Raw genomic sequence first — 19,989 nt, 5'->3', positions numbered from 1 at the left:
TAAGGTCCTTTAAACTCTTAGGGAAGGTTTAAGATGCTTAGTCTTAGTATGTTAAACATTTGCAGTATAATTCCAGTCTTAAATGTTTAAGAGACCCACTTAAGCTGAGCTGGTTGGCTCATCTTCTTAAGGCTTTGTTCCAGTTTGTGGATGGGCTTCACGGTCTGGTATCTGTTAAGGCACTGCTCCAGTGTGTGGATGAGCCTTACAGTCTGGTATCTGTTAAGGCTCTGTTCCAGTGTGTGGATGGGCCCTACAGTCTGGTATCTGTTAAGGCTCTATTCCAGTGTGTGGATGGGCCCCATGGTCTGGTGTCTGTTAAGACCCTGTTCCAGTGTGTGGATGGGCCCCATGGTCTGGTGTCTGTTAAGGCTCTATTCCAGTGTGTGGATGGGCCCCATGGTCTGGTATCTGTTAAGACCCTGTTCCAGTGTGTGGATGGGCCCCATGGTCTGGTATCTGTTAAGGCACTGCTCCAATGTGTGGATGGGCCCCATGGTCTGGTATCTGTTAAGGCTCTGTTCCAGTGTGTGGATGAGCCCCATGGTCTGGTATCTGTTAAGGCTCTGTTCCAGTGTGTGGATGGGCCCCATGGTCTGGTGTCTGTTAAGGCTCTGTTCCAGTGTGTGGATGAGCCCCATGGTCTGGTATCTGTTAAGGCTCTGTTCCAGTGTGTGGATGGGCCCCATGGTCTGGTGTCTGTTAAGGCTCTGTTCCAGTGTGTGGATGGGCCCCATGGTCTGGTGTCTGTTAACGCTCTGTTCCAGTGTGTGGATGGGCCCCATGGTCTGGTATCTGTAAAGGCTCTGTTCCAGTGTGTGGATGGGCCCCATGGTCTGGTCCAGCGCGCCCTGCTGTTTGAGCAGGTTTCCAGAATTCTGCCTGGCGAGCCGCGAAGGCGGAATCTTCCTCCGTCTTCCTCTTCCTCCCGAGTTGGAGCGTAGCGCCTCTGGGGGACGTCGCGTGCGCCTCTCTCTCCAGCACCCTGCGCACGCCGAGGCTGTCCAAACAAACTGAGAGAAAGCGGGAGAGAGTGTGGAAATACATTTTTAAAAGGTTTTGCGTGTGTTTAAACGGCGCGGTTCCCAGACGAGAGCTTAGCGCAGGCACTGCGTGGCGTGTGCGGCGCAGATTCCCGCCCCCCCCCCTCCCTCCCTCGCTCCCTCGCTCCCCCGCTCCCCCTTCCCTCGCTCCCGTCCTCCGGTTCACGAGTAGAGGGCAATTTGTAGTGGCTGCTCTCCTATTAGTCTGTGACAGAGCGATGGGGAGCCGGCGTCACTCTGAGCGATACCCCTCATCTGTTGACACCCCCCCCCCCCACCCCCACTCCCACTATCCGTTCTCCATCTCCCGTGTTCTCGGATGATTGTTGTTCCGCAGAAAGCTGATGGACAGCGGTCGTCTGTAAAATTGACTTCCCTTCCGAAACGGGTGAAAATAACAAAAGTAATAAGGGGAGAGAGCGAGGTGCTCTCGTTTTCCCTCTCTCCGTCTTACTCCCCCTCGCTTTGAGGTCTGGTCGTAGACGCCGACCGCGTCCGCTCGTCGCCGCGCGCCTGGTATCGCCTGCTTCCGTTATCGTGCGGAACAAAAGTCGAACAAAAGCCTGCATTTCGTCTGCATAAAACGCGACCAGCCAAAATAATGTCTCTTAAACGCGCTTCTACAGACGTTTCTACTATTAGCGATGCTTTCATCAAGTCAAATTTCTCATTTCGATTTAATGCGAGTGGCATTTCATTTCTTTATTTGTTAAATTGGCAAGCGTAGCGCTGGATGTGGGGAGGAATCCTCGTGCTAACGCGGACACTTCTCCCCAGCTTCCTTTTGGCCATTTTCCTCTTTTAGATATAGGCTATTTGTTACGGGAGTTTTTTGGTCGTTTCCAGGCATCGCCTTTCATCCTGGTTCATAAATGCTCGGTAATTGTTCGGGCCAAACGTCCTGTACTCGTTAATTAGGCGCGTTATCTAATGGAGCCTCTCTTTCTGCGGAAGCTTCCGGAACCCGGGCGCTGGTGAGCTCTGGAGCCGCCCATCCCTGACGCCGCCGGCTGGCGACGCCAAACGAACGGGTGACTGATAAACCATCTGGAGAGCCAGCGCCACACCGGCCCGGCACCGGGCCTCGCCGAAACCGGCCCGCTCCCGAGCCGAGACCCCAGCGTAATGTGTGTGGGCCCCAGCGTAATGTGTGTGGGTGGGCCCCAGTGTAATGTGTGTGGGCCCCAGCGTAATGTGTGTGGGCCCCAGATTAATGTGTGTGGGCCCCAGATTAATGTGTGTGGGCCCCAGATTAATGTGTGTGTGTGTGTGGGCCCCAGATTAATGTGTGTGGGCCCCAGTGTAATGTGTGTGGGCCCCAGAGTAATGTGTGTGGGCCCCAGAGTAATGTGTGTGGGCCCCAGTGTAATGTGTGTGGGCCCCAGATTAATGTGTGTGGGTCCCAGAGTAATGTGTGTGTGGGTCCCAGAGTAATGTGTGTGTGTGGGTCCCAGAGTAATGTGTGTGTGTGGGTCCCAGAGTAATGTGTGTGTGTGGGTCCCAGAGTAATGTGTGTGTGGGTCCCAGAGTAATGTGTGTGTGTGGGTCCCAGAGTAATGTGTGTGGGCCCCAGAGTAATGTGTGTGGGCCCCAGAGTAATGTGTGTTTGGGTCCCAGAGTAATGTGTGTGTGTGTGGGCCCCAGAGTAATGTGTGTGGGCCCCAGATTAATGTGTGTGTGGGCCCCAGCTTAATGTGTGTGGGCCCCAGAGTAATGTGTGTGTGGGCCCCAGCTTAATGTGTGTGGGCCCCAGAGTAATGTGTGTGTGGGCCCCAGCTTAATGTGTGTGTGGTCCCCAGTGTAATGTGTGTAGAGTACTGCATACCGCGTGTTGAGTACCGTGTGTTGAGTACTGCGTGCTGCGTGTTGAGTACCGCGTGCCGCGTGTTGAGTACCGCGTGCCGCATGTTGAGTACCGCGTGCCGCGTGTTGAGTACTGCGTGTTGAGTACCGCGTACCGTGTGTTGAGTACCGCGTGTTGAGTACTGCATACCGCGTGTTGAGTACCGTGTGCCACGTGTTGAGTACTGCGTGCCGCGTGTTGAGTACCGCGTGTTGAGTACCGCGTGTTGAGTACCGTGTGCCGCGTGTTGAGTACTGCATACCGCGTGTTGAGTACTGCATGCCCCGTGTTGATTACCGTGTGCCGCGTGTTGAGTGCCGCGTGCCACGTGTTGAGTACTGCGTGCCATGTACCGCGTGACGCTCTTGGCGCTATTTAAATCGAGGTCGCCGGCAGCTTCTCTCCCAGCTGAAGCGTCGGCCAGAACAGACCGCAGGAGCGGAACCTTCCAGAACGCTCGGGTCACTGGGGGTTTGTGTGGTGAAAGAGACGCGTTGGCTTGTCTGGTTTCGCTTATTTTTTTAAACTGGTGTTTTATTCCACAGTGTTTAAATTTACCTTTTTTTGTTGGTTACTGGCACATTGACAAATACTTTTTTAACAAATAGTTTTGATGGTCAAAACATTGCAGTGTTAAATATATGGGAGCTAAAAGATCAGTGTGCAGGCAGTTCTTTTTTCCACATTGACAAATACTGCCACCTGGTGGGCTGGAGGAATTGTTCTGCTCACTGTCACGCTTCCAGCTTGAAACCGGTCCTGTGCTCGTTTTGCCCCCAGTTTTCTTTTTTTATTATTATTATTTTTTTTAAAGCATTTAAAAAAAAAATAAAATAAAAAAAGAGCATTAGAGCATTTTTAAGGACATCCAGAGGACAGCATTGCACCTCAAATTGGGACATTGCCAGATGTCCCCAGGACGTCCTGTGTTAGCAGGTCTGCCTCCAGAATAAAGCTAGCGTGGGGCAGGTACCCAGAACCCCACTGGAGTGTGACTCATTTTGCCTGTGCGTCAGGCCACAGTTTAGAACCCTACAGCTGCCTAGCGCCTCTTTAACAGCCTGCGCAAGACTGCGTTAATTTATTCGGCTCGTTGCCTACAGGTGATAAATTTGCCAGAAGATTAACTTTGGTTTCATGAGCGCTAATGACACAGCAGCACAGCGTGCCGCCCTGTAATGTCATAACAACCAATGCTGTCATTTCAGGAAGAAACCGCTCATGAAGATTCATGGGTACTGAAGTTCACATTTAATAAACTACAAATTTACATGCATTTTGTTTTGGAGTGTGCAACCTCATTGTGCTTTTCACTTGGCAAATATAAATGAAAAGATTAGAAACGAGAAATTTACCAGCATTTGCATTTGTGTTCTACTTGGTGATTGTAAATCTCATTTGGTATTTAAACCTCACAGCAAATCTTGCTTTTAATCTTTGGTAGAATTTGGACAAAACTTAATTCCCACCTCTTCCTTGGCATCTGTGAAGGCAGTGCGATTTCCTTTCCGTCCGCAGTTCCTTGACCCCAAAGGCCATTCCGACAGCTGAAGTAAACTTAAAGGAAAATAGCTGTTAGCTGTTAACGCTGAAGTCTGTTTATAAATATAAATTGTTTATGAATATAAATAATGAATGTTGCGTGTGTGAGTTGTTTGTAGCTGACCCGTGACCCAGCCTGTCCCGCGAGTCCCCTCCTCACTGCTGCGGAGTGGCGGAGACCGCGACCGCTACGCCGGCGCCTTCGGGACCGGAAAGTTCCGCCGCCGAGCTGCCGCTTGTTTATGTGGCGCGTCAGCCCCCAGCGTCCCCGCGGCACGCGGAGACAGCGAAGGACGGTTCCCGTCAGTGCTTAACGACCCGTGTGATTCCCACCCCGCGGGGGGGGGCGGGGACGGGGACGGGGGGGGACGTCTCCTCTCGGTCGGGTCGGGCGGGGCCATTTCGGGACGGCTGACGGCCGGGTGGAGAAGCTAAGCCTCCCCCCCCCCCAACCCCCCGGTCTCCCAGCTAATACCCTCCCCAGGCCCCTGACCTTTGACCCCCGAGCCAGGGCCGAGGGGATAGGAAACGCGCTCTCATCTCCATATTACAGTGTGAGCTCTGCACAGACCTCGTATCCGGAGCCATAACGCCAGTCTTTCTCAGCTCTTACAAGTCTCTTTGTACTTCCCTCTCCTTATTCGTCGCTCACGGTCTATATTCAAATAAATCGTGCGAAATACGCCGTCTGTCTGCGTCCGTTCGTTCAGTACCCGCTGTGGAGCCCTGCTGCTTCCTCCGCCGGTGGGTCCCAGTGTGCCTGGCGCTGGCTCGGAAACAGGAAGCAGGCAGGGTAAGGGTAAGTTCAGTAAGGAGAGAAGCACGCAGCGGGGTATGAAAGTGTAGGATGTGCGTTACTAATAAGAAGTAAGCACGCTGTGATTGACAACATATACAGCTACCTACTGCTAAGAATTCAAACTGTGAATATCTTTATGGAACAGACAAGCGCAGTGTTTGGTAATTAACAATGCCACTGTTTATGCGCAGGTAATTTACAGAATGTGTACAGCCATGTGTATATAGATGACTGGAAACCAAAGCTAATTTTAATGTCTTGTTCTGGTTATTTATTAATTTGCTTTCTCTATACTTTTCATGTAAAACACTTGCAGCATGCAAGAAAGTGCTCTACTATTATAGTCATAATAATAATAATAATAATTATTATTATTATTATTGTTATTTATTACATCAATAAACGCTAGGACCCCAGAGATAGTGGGAGCAGGGATTTGAACCACTGAAGACTTCTCTGTTCGTTGCTGCATTGTCCCCTGTTGATATCCATCGTAAATACACTTTGTTTTAGAATTGATTTCTTTTTTACAAGTTGCACGCTCGTGGCCAGGACGTTTATTTTTAGGTTTATTTTTTTGACCCGCTTTGAGAGCGTTCCTGTGTCCGCTGCGTGACCGGCCCTCTGTAGCTGCAGTCGCAGCCTCACACCACGAGTCGCAGTTCCTCCTCGCTGTCCCGCCAGATCTATTTAACGTTACGGAGAAGTCTGGGCTAGCTAGCTAACTCATAAATCACTCTTGTGAAAGAGTCCCTTTAGATCGCTGGATTATTATTGCAGTTATTTTCAGATGAATTTGGCGAGTAATTGGGGATTTTTCTTTTTTTATTGTCAGCGTGGATGCAGCTGTTCAGTTGACCTCTAAATGTCGGATGCATCGTTTCATGATGCACTCTTATGTCCTTTCAGTGAAAGTTCTTTGCTACGGACAGATGCTTAAACAGCCCCCCCCCCCCCCCCCCCCCCTTATCGCACTGCTAACCTGCTTGCACTTGTTCTTAAGGAATCAACGCAAATGTTTGAATTGAAAAACAATTTTTTTGTCTGAGGCTTTTGAGAAGTCATTTTCTGTGGTCTGAGGGAAATGTGTAGATTATGAAAACGGCTCTAACTTCTTTGCACCTTTTTAGTGAAGCTCTCTACTGACCCTCTACCACACATCTACTGACCCTCTGCCTCACATCTACTGACCCTCTACCACACATCTACTGACCCTCTACAGCACGTCTACTGACCCTCTGCCTCACATCTACTGATCCTCTACCACACATCTACTGACCCTCTACCACACGTCTACTGATCCTCTACCACACGTCTACTGACCCTCTACCGCACGTCTACTGACCCTCTACCACACATCTACTGACCCTCTGCCTCACGTCTACTGACCCTCTACTACACATCTACTGACCCTCTACCGCATGTCTACTGACCCTCTACCACACATCTACTGACCCTCTGCCTCACGTCTACTGACCCTCTACCGCACGTCTACTGACCCTCTACCACACATCTACTGACCCTCTACCACACATCTACTGACCCTCTACTGCACATCTACTGACCCTCTGCCTCACATCTACTGACCCTCTACCACACATCTACTGACCCTCTACCACACATCTACTGACCCTCTACCACACATCTACTGACCCTCTGCCTCACATCTACTGACCCTCTACCACACATCTACTGACCCTCTACAGCACGTCTACTGACCCTCTGCCTCACATCTACTGATCCTCTACCACACATCTACTGACCCTCTACCACACGTCTACTGATCCTCTACCACACGTCTACTGACCCTCTACCGCACGTCTACTGACCCTCTACCACACATCTACTGACCCTCTGCCTCACGTCTACTGACCCTCTACTACACATCTACTGACCCTCTACCGCATGTCTACTGACCCTCTACCACACATCTACTGACCCTCTGCCTCACGTCTACTGACCCTCTACCGCACGTCTACTGACCCTCTACCACACATCTACTGACCCTCTACCACACATCTACTGACCCTCTACTGCACATCTACTGACCCTCTACTGCACGTCTGTTGTACTTCTGCCACAAATCTACTGACCCTCTGCCACAAATATACTTACCCTCTGCCTCACATATACTGACCCTCTACTGCACATCTACTGTCCTTCTACCACACATCTACTGACTCTCTACATCTGTTCAGTATCTGTACTGCACCTCTCAACCCTACATCTACTGCCGTTCTAATGCATATGCACACATCTCTGCTGTATCTCTATTGCAACTCTAGCACACTCTTTACATTCCTTGCTTGCATTGGTTACCTGCTCCTCTCTGAGCCTACAGAAATTTATCTGAGCCAGCTGTGCTGTGTGGAGAGCATTGCGAAATCCTCCTTTAGCTGTCATAATTAATAACTATGTCACGAGAAATAATTAATACATTTTTCATCAGAAACAAAGGCCAAGCAATCACAGAGAAGCCCCAAGTTTGAAGGAGTGAGGCTGTGATGCAGGACTTAGGTTTCCGTGGCTGTCATGAAGATTTAGAACTTACTTACATCAAACAAGCATAATTGAACCCGTGTAATTTTCATAACGCATTTCCCTGTGATTTACATAAATAATGTTCCAGTGAAACCAGTGGGGATCAGCCCTGGTGTCTTATTAGTGCAGGACTTCGGTGTGATGGAAAGACTGGGCAGGAGGAGGAGGGGGGGGCGGGTCCCGTAGGAGCCCTCATAGCGGAGTCCCACACAGGACGAGACCCCCAAATTCCCGCTCTGGGACCCCTAATTGTTCTACATCATCGTGCTAATTGTTTTTTAATAACCCCATTAAAAGGAAGTTATACATCACATTCTCACATTACAGTTGAAGGTACTGATTGGCTATTGGGTGGGTTTGGTGGGTTTGGGGGGTGGGGAAATGTGTTAACACCGAATCACACGGTATATAGTGATGGCGGTCGCCATTCTAGTCATTGGAGCGTCCGCAGGGATCAGGGCTGCATAACGGAACGCGGCAGCGGGGGGGTGGGTGGGGAGGGTGGGGGCGGGGGCAGATGGGGGGTGAAGAGGAGGAAGGAGAAGATATCAAAGGAAGAGCAGAGCCACAAGACGTCTGAAGTGTGGAAATGGTTTCCTCCGGCGGGGTGGGGGGTTTGAGGGGGTGGCCTGTGCGCCCCCCCCCCCTCCCCCCCGGGCAGAGCCCCTGATCAGATAAGCGGAAGAGCCGCGTTCGCGCGCCGTGCCGCTACGCTGGGGCGGGGATGGCGGCAACGCTGCCTCCTGCTCCTGCTGATAGAGGCGTGATGGAGCAGCCTCCCTGATTGCTGATACCCCGCACACAGCTGGGCTGCCTGGAACTGCGTTACGTATTACAGAGCCGCGCCGGGCTGGGTGGGGGTGAGGGCTTCTGCGCCGCCACTGCGCTAGGCTAGGCTAACCGTTCCACAGGCTGATTGGGAAAAACACCCACTGTGCTAGGCTAGGCTAGGCTAACCGTTCCACAGGCTGATTGGGAAAAACACCCACTGTGCTAGGCTAGGCTAGGCTAACTGTTCCACAGGCTGATTGGGGCAAAATGCACACAGTCGCGCTAGGCTAGGCTAACGGTTCCACAGGTTGATTGGGATAAATGCACACAGTCGCGCTAGGCTAGGCTAGGCTAACGGTTCCACAGGTTGATTGGGGTAAATGCACACAGTCGCGCTAGGCTAGGCTAACGGTTCCACAGGTTGATTGGGATAAATGCACACAGTTGCGCTAGGCTAGGCTAACGGTTCCACAGGTTGATTGGGATAAATGCACACAGTCGCGCTAGGCTAGGCTAACGGTTCCACAGGTTGATTGGGATAAATGCACACAGTCGCGCTAAGCTAGGCTAGGCTAACGGTTCCAGAGGTTGATTGGGGTAAAATGCACATGGTCGCATTTCCCCTGTAGATATGGGGCCCGGTGATTCCCAGGTGTTCTTTGTTTTGGCAGATGCTTTTCACAGGGGAGAATAAAAGCATCTGCGGGTAATGGGTCTGTACGCGGCTCAGTTCGGTCGGTACTGTAACTCTCGCCTTCTGGGATGTGTACCCATGAGAGTGTTTTAAGGGCGTGGCTGTGGCCTTGATTTAGCTGGACCTCAGTGTAATGTGCACCCCAGGGATTTTTAACTGGATTTTTGTCCCCTTTCCAGTATGATACTGGTCCAGTATATGATACTGAATATGGACAGATGCAGGCACTGTATTAGGTGTTTGTGTTATAGTACAGCTTTTGTGCGACGAAACGGCAAATCAGAGCCTTTTGTTTAGTCCCCGCTTTCCCGTCAATAAACAGCCTAAATGGTGTTGCGAAGAAAGATCGTTGCTGTTTGTTTTATCGCGGCGTGCGAAGAAAAACGGGCAGTCAGAATTGTTTTTGCCGTTTTGCTTCGCCCGTAGATGGAGGCGGTTGCTGCCAATAATGTGAGCGGGAGCGTGATCATTTAATCTCCTTTAGTTTTCACGTTTCATTAGCTGGCTAGATGGGTTCCACACAGACAACTGCAATTTGTGCCGTTCCCTGAGACAAACACGAAAAAGCTCTCTTGATACGCGGGCTCCTGCCTTAACAAGCGTCACAGAGGAACAATTGACCATTGACCTCCGAAAGGGAAGGGAAATGGAGGGACAGTTGACCTTTGACCTCTGAAATGGAGGGACAGTTGACCTTTGACCTCTGAAATGGAGGGACAGTTGACCCTTGACCCCTAAAGGAAGTGAAAGGCTTTGATGGTCAGGGCGGAGGTGGGCCTATAGCCTAAAGCAGTAAATGAACGTAAAGCGCAGACCAGCGGATTCGCTAGCCAGAGCTCCCCTGCACTCGAATGAGGCCATTGGTCACTGTCTCCCAAACTGCAGTCATATCACATACACCCCCCTCTCAGTGTAATTCAAATATTAATTCTCCATCTTTCTCAGTTTTATTTTATATTGATAATGACTATTTTTATTGTCTTTAACCTACTGCCATTGGAAACCCATTGAGGGTTTATTGTGGGAAATATTCTTGACTTTACGCACTGTGTGAAATGTGCAGGGCACAGAGTGTTTTTAGTTGTTGTCTTTGTGTAGGAGTGATTATTCTGCAGTGAGTGAACTGGGCTAACGGCGGCTATCGGAGCGGCAGCCCCTCGCTCCGCCCGCTCTCTTTAGGCCGCTCGCTGAGTGTGAGCGCAGCGTGTGTGTCCTCTTCAGACGCCTCGGCGGGCGGCTTCGGGCTGGCGGGAGGGAGGGAGGGAGGGAGGGAGGGTTGACGTGTTGCCAAGCGATGGGATCGTGTTCCAGAACTCCGGGGACGGAATGCTGAAGTGTGCACTTTTTCAAAAAAAATTTTTTTAAAAAAAGGTGCCCCTTTGAGTCGTGTCAAAATTGAAAAATAAAAAACGAAAATGAGAATTGGAACCAAAGGTGCCGCTAGGAGCTCCGGCCTGTTCCTTAGCGACGCCTGCACAGACGGGTCTTCCACGCGAGGAGCGGACTGCTCATCAGCGTTCTGAGTGTCAGAACCACAGCGCTTCTAGAGAGGAGAGGTTTTAGATGTCACCATTCGGGTTTATAACCAGAACTGCTCTGAAATGCATAGAATTGTGAAAGCACTGGATCTGGCTCGATTCGTACTTTGAAAACTTCTTGAGGTGCGAAAATTAAAGTAATAACTGTTCCGTAATTGACGAAAGTAGAAATTCTTCTCTGCGAGTTTGAGAACAGGTTTTTAGAAAAGCTCTGTTTTGTGACCTGCTGAACACAGTGGTTTGGTAAGAGTCTGTGTTGGGTCCGGTGCTCATGGAGAGACAGTATTACACAACGCTGCGTGCTGGCGTGTGCGCTGTCCTGATAAGGGATTATGGAGCCGATAGGGAAGGAGGGGACTCGGACGTTTTCGTTGCTAACGTTTGATAACCTTTGAGTGTTGTACAACTCGAGTGTGTGGCCGGCTAATCTGACCCTCGTGGAGAATTGACCGTGTTTTCTCTCTCTCTCTCTCTCCCCCTCTCTCCTCCTCTCTCACCCCGCCCCCCCCCAGCCCCTGTGCCGCCGCGCCCCGGCCCCCGCCTGTTTGGGGGTGCGGGCGCAGCACTCCCAGCCTGCCTCGCGGGCGGCGGACTTCGAGAAGCCGTGGACGGGGCAGGACAGCCTGGCGACCGACGACCCCGAGATGTGGGACCTCCTGCTGAGGGAGAAGGACAGGCAGTGCAGGGGCCTGGAGCTCATCGCCTCTGAGGTGAGACCTGTGAAGGACAGGCAGTGCAGGGGCCTGGAGCTCATCGCCTCCGAGGTGAGATCTGTGAAGGACAGTGTAGGAGCTTATCAACTCTGAGGTGAGATCTGTGAAGGACAGTGTAGGAGCTTATTGCCTCCGAGGTGAGATCTGTGAAGGACAGTGTAGGAGCTTATTGCCTCTGAGGTGAGATCTGTGAAGGACAGGCAGTGCAGGGGCCTGGAGCTCATTGCCTCTGAGGTGAGATCTGTGAAGGACAGGCAGTGCAGGAGCCTGGAGCTCATCTGTGAAGGACAGTATAGGAGCTCATCTCCTCTGAGGTGAGATCTGTGAAGGACAGTATAGGAGTTCATCTCCTCTGAGGTGAGATCTGTGAAGGACAGTGTAGGAGCTCATCGCCTCCAAGGTGAAATCTGTGAAGGACAGTATAGTAGCTTATCTCTGAGATGAGATCTGTGAAGGACAGCGTATGAGCTCATCACCTCCGAGGTGAGGTCTATGATCTTACCCAGTCAACTTGTGGAGCAGTACGGTTGGGGGTAAGACAGCTGTGACATCACCTCCACAAACCGTGCATCACGTTACAACCAGCCAATCGGCAGCAGACCAAAGGCAGCACAGATTACTGGTAGTACTGCCCCTATGCAGCGATTAGCGATGCGGCACCTGCCCTATATCAGTGCCATTATCCCTCGTTAGATTTTCAGATCCTAAATGTCTCAAAGGCAGAGGCGGGGAGTTTAGATTTGCTATAAGCTCTGAAACATCAAAACCTATTGCAGTCTTATGCCCTATTCAAGCCGGATTAGTTTCACAGAGGGAGGCTGTGTGATTTCAGTGATTACCCACAGGATGCCTGATTTTAATTCAGTATGAATCTGGAGTGTCTAGTTTTTAGTCCTGAATGTTAAAACACGGGAGCGAATTGTCTTACACCTCAGAGGTCCTTCAGTGATATCGGTCCAGTTCCAGTCCTGCAGTGATGTCATTACATATGGAAAGTGTTTGGCTGTGTTTTTTTGGGGGGCAGGGAATTGGATTTGAACTAGCCGCTTGCAAGCAAGTTCAGTCAATTGAATTGATCCATCCAATATGTATTTTCTAATATTTCTTTTTGGTAAGTTTCAACATGAGCCATATAATCAGACCAGACAAATATAATCTGATGAGCAATACTTTAGCTCAAAACTGCACCTTCAAATCCTTGTGCTTTCACATCTTGGTCAGTTCTGAGGATCCCTTAATGACTTCTGAAGTTTGAATCAACTGGCAATTTGATTTTATGTTGAACTGATGTTACAGTAATCTATGTTAAGATTTATTTTATTTATTAGTATTTATTTTCGACGAAAGTACGGCAGGGTGCAAAGTCAGAGGACACTTTTTTTTTGGTTTTTATGGTTCAGCCAGTGATAATATTTTCCTATCCCTGGATTCAGTTGTTTCTGTATGAACTGCTAAGGAATATTTAAAAAAAAATAGCTTTTAACTGGAAAATCTTAATTTTAAATCTTTGTCTAAATAATTATGTTCATACCCAGTCATTATTTCACATGGAATTATCATTACGGGGGACAGGAGATCGACTGAGGTCTGTGTAAGGTGGCTGTGATGTATCGAGAGTGCATTTTGAGCTTGACTCCGTATGGTTGGATGAACGCAGTCATCAGAATGTAAAAATGTAGTAGAATTACAGAAACATGTCTGGATAGACCGGGAACACTCAGGTGTAAAATTGTGATATTTCTGGGTTTTGGGTGAATTGTCCCTTTTAAAGTGTAATTTGATTTGAATGTGAAGGACGAAAGTAAATAAAAGCCGTTGAGCCGTTCTGTGTTCAGAGGCTCCGCCCCCTTCGCCCCGCCCCCGCGGCCGATGTTCGCGGGAGTTCGAGCGGTGACCGTCCGTGCCGCGTGGGGGTACGTCCGTACCGCCCGGCTGGCCTCGTTCTCCCCCCGTCCCCTCCCCCCCCCCTCCGCCCCCCAGAGGAGCGAATGTTCCCGTCGTGCTTTGGCACTCGCAGGGGAAAGTAAAAGAAAAGAAAGGGAACAGGAGCGACAGAGAAAGGGAAATAAAGTTGCAGAGATTGCATTTCCAATTCTAATGCGGGCGCCCGCGCCCCCAGCGTGACAGGCCCGCGCGGGGGGGGGGGGGGGGGGGGGGGGGGGGGGGGCGCTACCTGCGCCGCTGTCTCCCCTGATTTCCGCGCAGCGGTGAGGTTCTCATTAGCATGCCCCCGCGGGCAGCGCCATGTCGGCGTCAGCGTGTGGGGGGGGGGGGGGGGGGGGGGGGGGCTGAGGAGGTGAGAGGTGGTGTCAGCCCGCCACGTCGAGAGCGTCTCTCTCTCCCCCTCTCCCCTCAGGCTCAGGATTAATTTCCTATTTGTCCTCTTAAAGAGCTTACCGCCGCGGCTCTCCGCCGGAGCCGCGTGAACGCCGGGGCGCCACAGGGGGCGCCAGAGAGCGCAGTCAGAACCAGGGACCGGGAAATGTGTCCCCGTGTCGCTGGCCTGTAAGGCAGGGGTAATGGTGGGAGGAAAGGGCGTGGCTGTTGATCATGTGTGTGTGTCCTCTGTGTTGATGCTGTGTGTGTGTGTGTGCGCATGTGCGTATGTCTGTGAGTGTGTGTGTGTGTGTGTCCTCTCTGTTGATGCTGTGTGTTTTTCTCTGAATGACAGAATTTCTGCAGTCGTGCTGCACTGGAGGCCCAGGGCTCCTGTCTCAACAACAAATACTCAGAAGGCTACCCTGGGAAGAGGTGAGTCCTGTGCTCTACCTGTGCTCAACGTGCATTACCTGTGCTGTGCTCAGAGTGCTTTACCTGTGCTCAACCTGCATTACCTGTGCTGTGCTCAGAGTGCTTTACCTGTGCTCAACCTGCATTACCTGTGCTGTGCTCAGAGTGCTTTACCTGCGCTCAACCCTCATTACCTGTGCTGTGCTCAGATTGCTTTACCTGCCTGGGGCTTTACCTGTGCTCAACCTGCATCTAGTGCTTTAGCTGTGCTGTGCTCAGAGTGCTTTACCTGTGCTGTGCTCAGAGTACTTTACCTGTGCTGTGCTCAGAGTGCTTTACCTGTGCTGTGCTCAGAGTGCTTTACCTGTGCTGTGCTCAGAGTGCTTTACCTGTGCTGTGCTCAGAGTATGTTACCTGTGCTGTGCTGAAACTGCTATCCCTGTGTGCATTAGTACTGAGCTGCACTACTTAGCTTGCTCTAAACTGGCCCTAAATGACACACATTACCAATGTTCACATTAGCAATACTTTAGTGCTTTGTTTTAATTTAGCATTTATTTGATAGGGTTAGATGCTTGACTAATAATCCAGTGGACTTGTTGCTTATGTTAATTTCCAGTGCTTCAAACGGTAAAAAACATCAAGCAGAAAATGGTCCAAACGATATAGAATTGAAGCGGTCACAAAAGAGAGTAGAGACTGCAGTTATGATTGCATTTCTCATTGCCTTTGGAAATGTTGTTATATTTCCATTTCAAACAGTAAAAATCCATTTTAATCTGTAAGTATAGCACAGCAGTACAGTTATTACAGTAACTGTGCATCAGTTTTTTAATTGAAACTTTTTGTTAGCAGGAACTCTGTATTTGTAATCAGCTGCAGTCAGTGATCAGTTTTTTTGTCAGTAATAAGCTGTAGTCAGTGATCAGTTTTTCTGTCAGTAATAAGCTGTAGTTGGTGGTCAGTTTTTCTGTCAGTAATAAGCTGCATTCTGTGATCAGTTTTTCTGTCAGTAAGAAGCTATAGTCAGTGGTCAGTTTTTCTGTCAGTAATAAGCTGCAGTCAGTGATCAGTTTTTGTGTCGGTAATAAGCTGCAGTCAGTGATCAGTTTTTGTGTCGGTAATAAGCTGCAGTCAGTGATCAGTTTTTCTGACAGTAATAAGCTGTAGTCAATGATCAGTTTTTCTGTTAGTAATAAGCTGTCATCGGTGATCAGCTTTTCTGTCAGTAATAAGCTAAAGTCGATGATCAGTTTTTCTGTCAGTAATAATCTGCAGTCGGTGATCAGTTTTTCTGCCAGTAATAAGCTAAAGTCGATGATCAGTTTTTCTGTCAGTAATAAGCTAAAGTCGATGATCAGTTTTTCTGTCAGTAATAAACTGCAGTCGGTGATCAGTTTTTCTGTCAGTAATATGCTGCAGTTGGTGATCAGTTTTTCTGTCAGTAATAAACTGCAGTCGGTGATCAGTTTTTCTGTCAGTAATATGCTGCAGTTGGTGATCAGTTTTTCTGTCAGTAATATGCTGCAGTCTGTGATCAGTTTTTCTGTCAGTAATATGATGCAGTCTGTGATCAGTTTTTCTGTCAGTAATATGATGCAGTCTGTGATCAGTTTTTCTCTCTGTAATATGATGCAGTCTGTGATCAGTTTTTCTGTCGGTAATATGATGCAGTCAGTGATCAGTTTTTCTGTCGGTAATATGATGCAGTCTGTGATCAGTTTTTCTGTCAGTAATATGATGCAGTCAGTGATCAGTTTTTCTGTCGGTAATATGATGCAGTCGGTGATCAGTTTAACGTGTAGAGCCGGTCAGGAGTTGTGCCGCTGTTCCCCCCCAGGATGAAACGTTCTGAATCAGTGCATGTGCCCTGCCCCCCCCCCACCCCAGAGCCCACTCTGCAGTTTCACCCACACTGCCCTGCTGCCCCCCCCCCAGAGCCCACTCTGCAGTTTCACCCACACTGCCCTGCTGCCCCCCCCCCAGAGCCCACTCTGCAGTTTCACCCACACTGCCCTGCTGCCCCCCCCCCCCCCTTCCCAGAGCCCACTCTGGAGTTTCACCCACACTGCCCTGCTTTGTTAAGTTCCCTCTCACAGAGTCCTCCTCCTGCAGCCGTACTGGCTGTAGTTATAGGCAACCAGGCCTGTCCGCCATGTTATAATCACCCTGTGTATGCTGGGAAGTTATTTTCTTAATATTGAAAGGCTCTTTTTTGTATAAACCTGTCCGTTGTTTACACAAACGTTTCCCTCTTGTTGGTTCACTGGCTTTGTATTGAACTTGAGCATGCACAGATTATTATGGCAGCTCACTTTGCGGTGCTTCCCAAGTGTGATGCTTTACTTCACCTTCAGTTCTCAGATGTGTCCTCGTTCCGTGGTCTTTGCGTTCAGTAAACGGGGGTCAGAACATGTCTGTCTGGGGCAGTCTTACACCCCCCCCCCTCCACCCGTCTCCAGTTACGTCATTGTCCTGTTGTGCTGTGCTCAAGATTAGGAGAAAAATAAATATTAAACTTGAACCAATCTGTAGGTAGATGCTGTGCCCAGTTCGGCCTAATCCTTCCGTTTAGAACAGAAATCGGAGGCTGAGCTCTTAAGCAGGGGGTCAGAATGGCATGTAATTCCTCTCCATAGAGCCGAGGGTCGAAGGAATCCACTCCGGAGCTCGGTAAAAGTGACTTTGGCGTGTGCGGCAGTTATTTCGGCGGTGCGTTGAGCCTGAGAAACGCCAGGCTGCCCGTCCAGCCTCGCTGTGGCGCTGTTCTTAATGGAGGGGATTCGAAGGCGAACCTTTCGAAGCGGGGAGGTGTGTTCTGGGGCTGCCAATACGCGGTGAGAGAGTTATCCGAGCGGTCCTTAACCCTCGACTCACCTGGGGGAACACAGACCACCACCGTTCCTTTTAATAACGGCATCTTCATGTGGTCAGTGCCTGCATCCCACAATGCACCTGTTTCTCAGCCATTTGTTAATACAGCCGTTACATTGGCAGTAGTTTGTGGACTCCTCCTCTCCATGGCGGTTTGTAGGCACTATGGCGGTATTTGTGTAGTGCTGTACTGCAGTTTGACTCCTCCTCTCCATGGCGATTTGTAGGCACTATGGCGGTATTTGTGTAGTTCTGTACTGCAGTTTGACTCCTCCTCTTTATGGCGATTTGTAGGCACTATGGTGGTATTTTTGTAGTTCTGTACTTCAGTTTGACTCCTCCTCTTTATGGCGATTTGTAGGCACTATGGTGGTATTTTTGTAGTTCTGTACTGCAGTTTGACTCCTCCTCTCCATGGCGATTTGTAGGCACCATGGCGGTATGTGTGTCGTTCTGTACTGCAGTTTGACTCCTCCTCTCCATGGCAGTTTGTAGGCATTATGGCGGTATGTGTGTAGTTTTGTACTGCAGTTTGTGGACTCCTCCTCTCCATGGTGGTTTGTAGGCACTATGGTGGTATTTTTGTAGTTCTGTACTGCAGTTTGACTCCTCCTCTCCATGGCGGTTTGCAGGTACTATGGCGGAGCTGAGATTGTGGACCAGATCGAGCTCCTGTGCCAGAAGAGGGCGCTGGAGGCCTTCGACCTGGACCCCGCCCAGTGGGGGGTGAACGTGCAGCCCTACTCCGGGTCTCCCGCCAACTTCGCCGCCTACACGGCCGTCCTCAACCCGCACGACCGCATCATGGGCCTGGACCTGCCCGACGGGGGACAGTCAGTACCCATAATTCCCTCTGCCTCGCCAGCGCACCCCACAAGCACGTCAGACTGCAGAAAGCCAATGGGATTTATACATAAATCTAGTTTCAAATTCCCAGGAATGTACATTGTATGGTATATTGTTGAGAGCATTGCATGTGTGGTATATTTTTTTTATCTTTGCTAGTCAGGTTTCTTAGATTTACAGTACCATGAACCTGACCAGGTTGGCACTCTTGTGTGACCTGTGTCTGGGGATGAGCTTAGCTAATAAACCAAGAGTCTCAGACCAAAAACCTACAGGACGGTACATTTCCAGGAGCGGGGTTGGGGGGGGGTGGGGGTTTTACAAACGGAGGGCAGGGTGGGGGTTTTAAGAAGGGAGAGTAGGGTGGAGGGCAGGGTTGGGGGGCAGGTTGGAGGGCAGGGTGGGGTGGGGTGGGGTATAACCTCTAATAGGGGTGTCTGAGATGGAGCCTGCACAGCTGAGATTCCCCTCTGTCGTTTCAGCCTTACCCACGGCTACATGACCGACGCGAAGCGCATCTCCGCCACCTCCATCTTCTTCGAGTCCATGCCCTACAAGCTGAACGTGAGTACCCCTGACCTTTGACCCCCGCCAGACTCGGTCCTGGGGGGCCCCCGTGCATGCAGATCTTTGTCCGACCCAAACTCTTTGTCAATTAATGTTGTTGAAAACGCTTAAATTCCTCAATCCTTCCCTTGGTATCGATACAGGGCAGGTTTAACTATGCAGTCGGCCGGTTGCTTTCTCTTTGAAATCCTCGTTTTCAAACCTCCCTGTTCGGGTGTCAGTGACCCCAGGTGTTCACACACTCTCCCCTATTAGGACCGCAGTGGTTTTACCTGTCAGTCTGTAACCACTTTACAGTGTGACTTCGTTCTAATGGAATGGCACAATGCAGGAATGGAAGGCATTTGTTTGTCTGACAGATTAAAAGTGCAGGGATGTGAATTAGCATTTATTCACATTCATTTGAGTGACAAGCGCAGCTATTCCTGGGATAAAGTGCCTTTTAGAGGGCCAGTCATCCCTCAGTAGGCATTAAAAGTGTTGAATTAAACACAATTAAGGTGCCGCTGGCTGGCTCATCCTGCTCCAGCACTGTAGCAGTGCGTAGATGGGGGGGGGGGGGCACCTTGAGGGCCCCCTTGGGGACCCCCTGAGGACCCCTTGAGGACCCCTGCTGCAGCGGGGCCGTATCAGTCCTCCTTATCCCGACCGTGGGTCAGAGTGATCAATGTTGCCCCGCGCTCCATCGCCACGGAGATCAGTGCTCCCTGTTCCCGAGCCTCTCTGTGTCCAGCTGTCTGTGGGGGGGGGGGGAGGAGGAGGGGGGGGCCAGGTGGTGGCGGGGGCAGGGGGGGGGGGTTGATGGATGGCTCCGCCGTCCCCCACTGTGGGAGAGATAATGGGAAATCGACAGGGCGGCCCGACCGCTCCATCCTGGGAATGAGCGCTTTGATGGAGTGATAGGGCGATGCGGAGATTCACGGTGGAGATGGGAGATTACTCGCTTGTCCAAATAAAGCTTTCCCCTCCGCTGACGCGCCCGCGCTCGCCAAAGGCCCGCGGACACCGCCGCACCCCGTTTGTTTTTGCTTTTTATTTATTTTTTTTCCACCTGTATTTTTTTCTTTTCTTTTTTTCTTTTCTTTTTTTTTTTTTTTGTGGTTTGCAATAAGAAGCATCCGCTCCAGGATTCTCTGCATCGCTGCCCCAGTCCCTGGCTCGCCAGTGTCAGTCCAGAGTCGGAGTTCCAAGCGAAGTAATTGAGTTGATCTCTGGGTGTGTAATCTGAAAATTGGAGCCATTATCCCTGTATGCACCGAATGTGTGTTGAGTTTTCAGTATGAACTCAAGCTTGCGGAAATGACCATATAGATCAGGGGTCCTCAATCTTATCCAGAAAGGGCCGGTGTGGGTGCAGGCTTTTGTTCCAACCAAGCAGTTACACACCTGATTCTGCTAGTCAAGATCCTTTCCAAAGACTCCAGTGGTTGATTAGTAGAATCAGGTGTGTAACTGCTTGGTTGGAACAAAAGCCTGCACCCACACCGG

The 19,989-nt window shown here is 50.3% G+C and overlaps 1 protein-coding gene and 2 long non-coding RNA genes across 4 annotated transcripts in view; 2 read left to right on the top strand and 1 right to left on the bottom strand.

Annotated features, from left to right (window-relative positions):
* The window catches only part of shmt2 (serine hydroxymethyltransferase 2 (mitochondrial)), a 41,266-nt gene that overhangs the window by 8,181 nt on the left and 13,096 nt on the right, over positions 1-19,989 (top strand). The window contains exons 2-5 of one of the 2 annotated variants that reach the window (XM_035388539.1): positions 11,284-11,481; positions 14,156-14,235; positions 17,721-17,921; positions 18,417-18,498. In XM_035388539.1, coding sequence (XP_035244430.1) covers positions 11,284-11,481; positions 14,156-14,235; positions 17,721-17,921; positions 18,417-18,498 — 561 coding nt within the window. The other variant, XM_035388540.1, reaches the window with a different exon arrangement.
* LOC118211374 lies at positions 776-4,765 on the bottom strand. Its single transcript, XR_004761997.1, has 3 exons — positions 4,553-4,765; positions 4,356-4,443; positions 776-1,013 (listed from the first exon to the last, which is right to left on the bottom strand). It is a non-coding gene; the product is annotated as an uncharacterized LOC118211374 (long non-coding RNA).
* LOC118211375 lies at positions 8,439-10,224 on the top strand. Its single transcript, XR_004761998.1, has 2 exons — positions 8,439-8,959; positions 9,127-10,224. It is a non-coding gene; the product is annotated as an uncharacterized LOC118211375 (long non-coding RNA).

This window comes from Anguilla anguilla, chromosome 13 (genome assembly GCF_013347855.1).
Source record: "Anguilla anguilla isolate fAngAng1 chromosome 13, fAngAng1.pri, whole genome shotgun sequence".
In the NCBI taxonomy this organism is placed as follows: Eukaryota; Metazoa; Chordata; class Actinopteri; order Anguilliformes; family Anguillidae; genus Anguilla; species Anguilla anguilla.
This window is presented reverse-complemented; position numbering and strand designations above follow the sequence as displayed.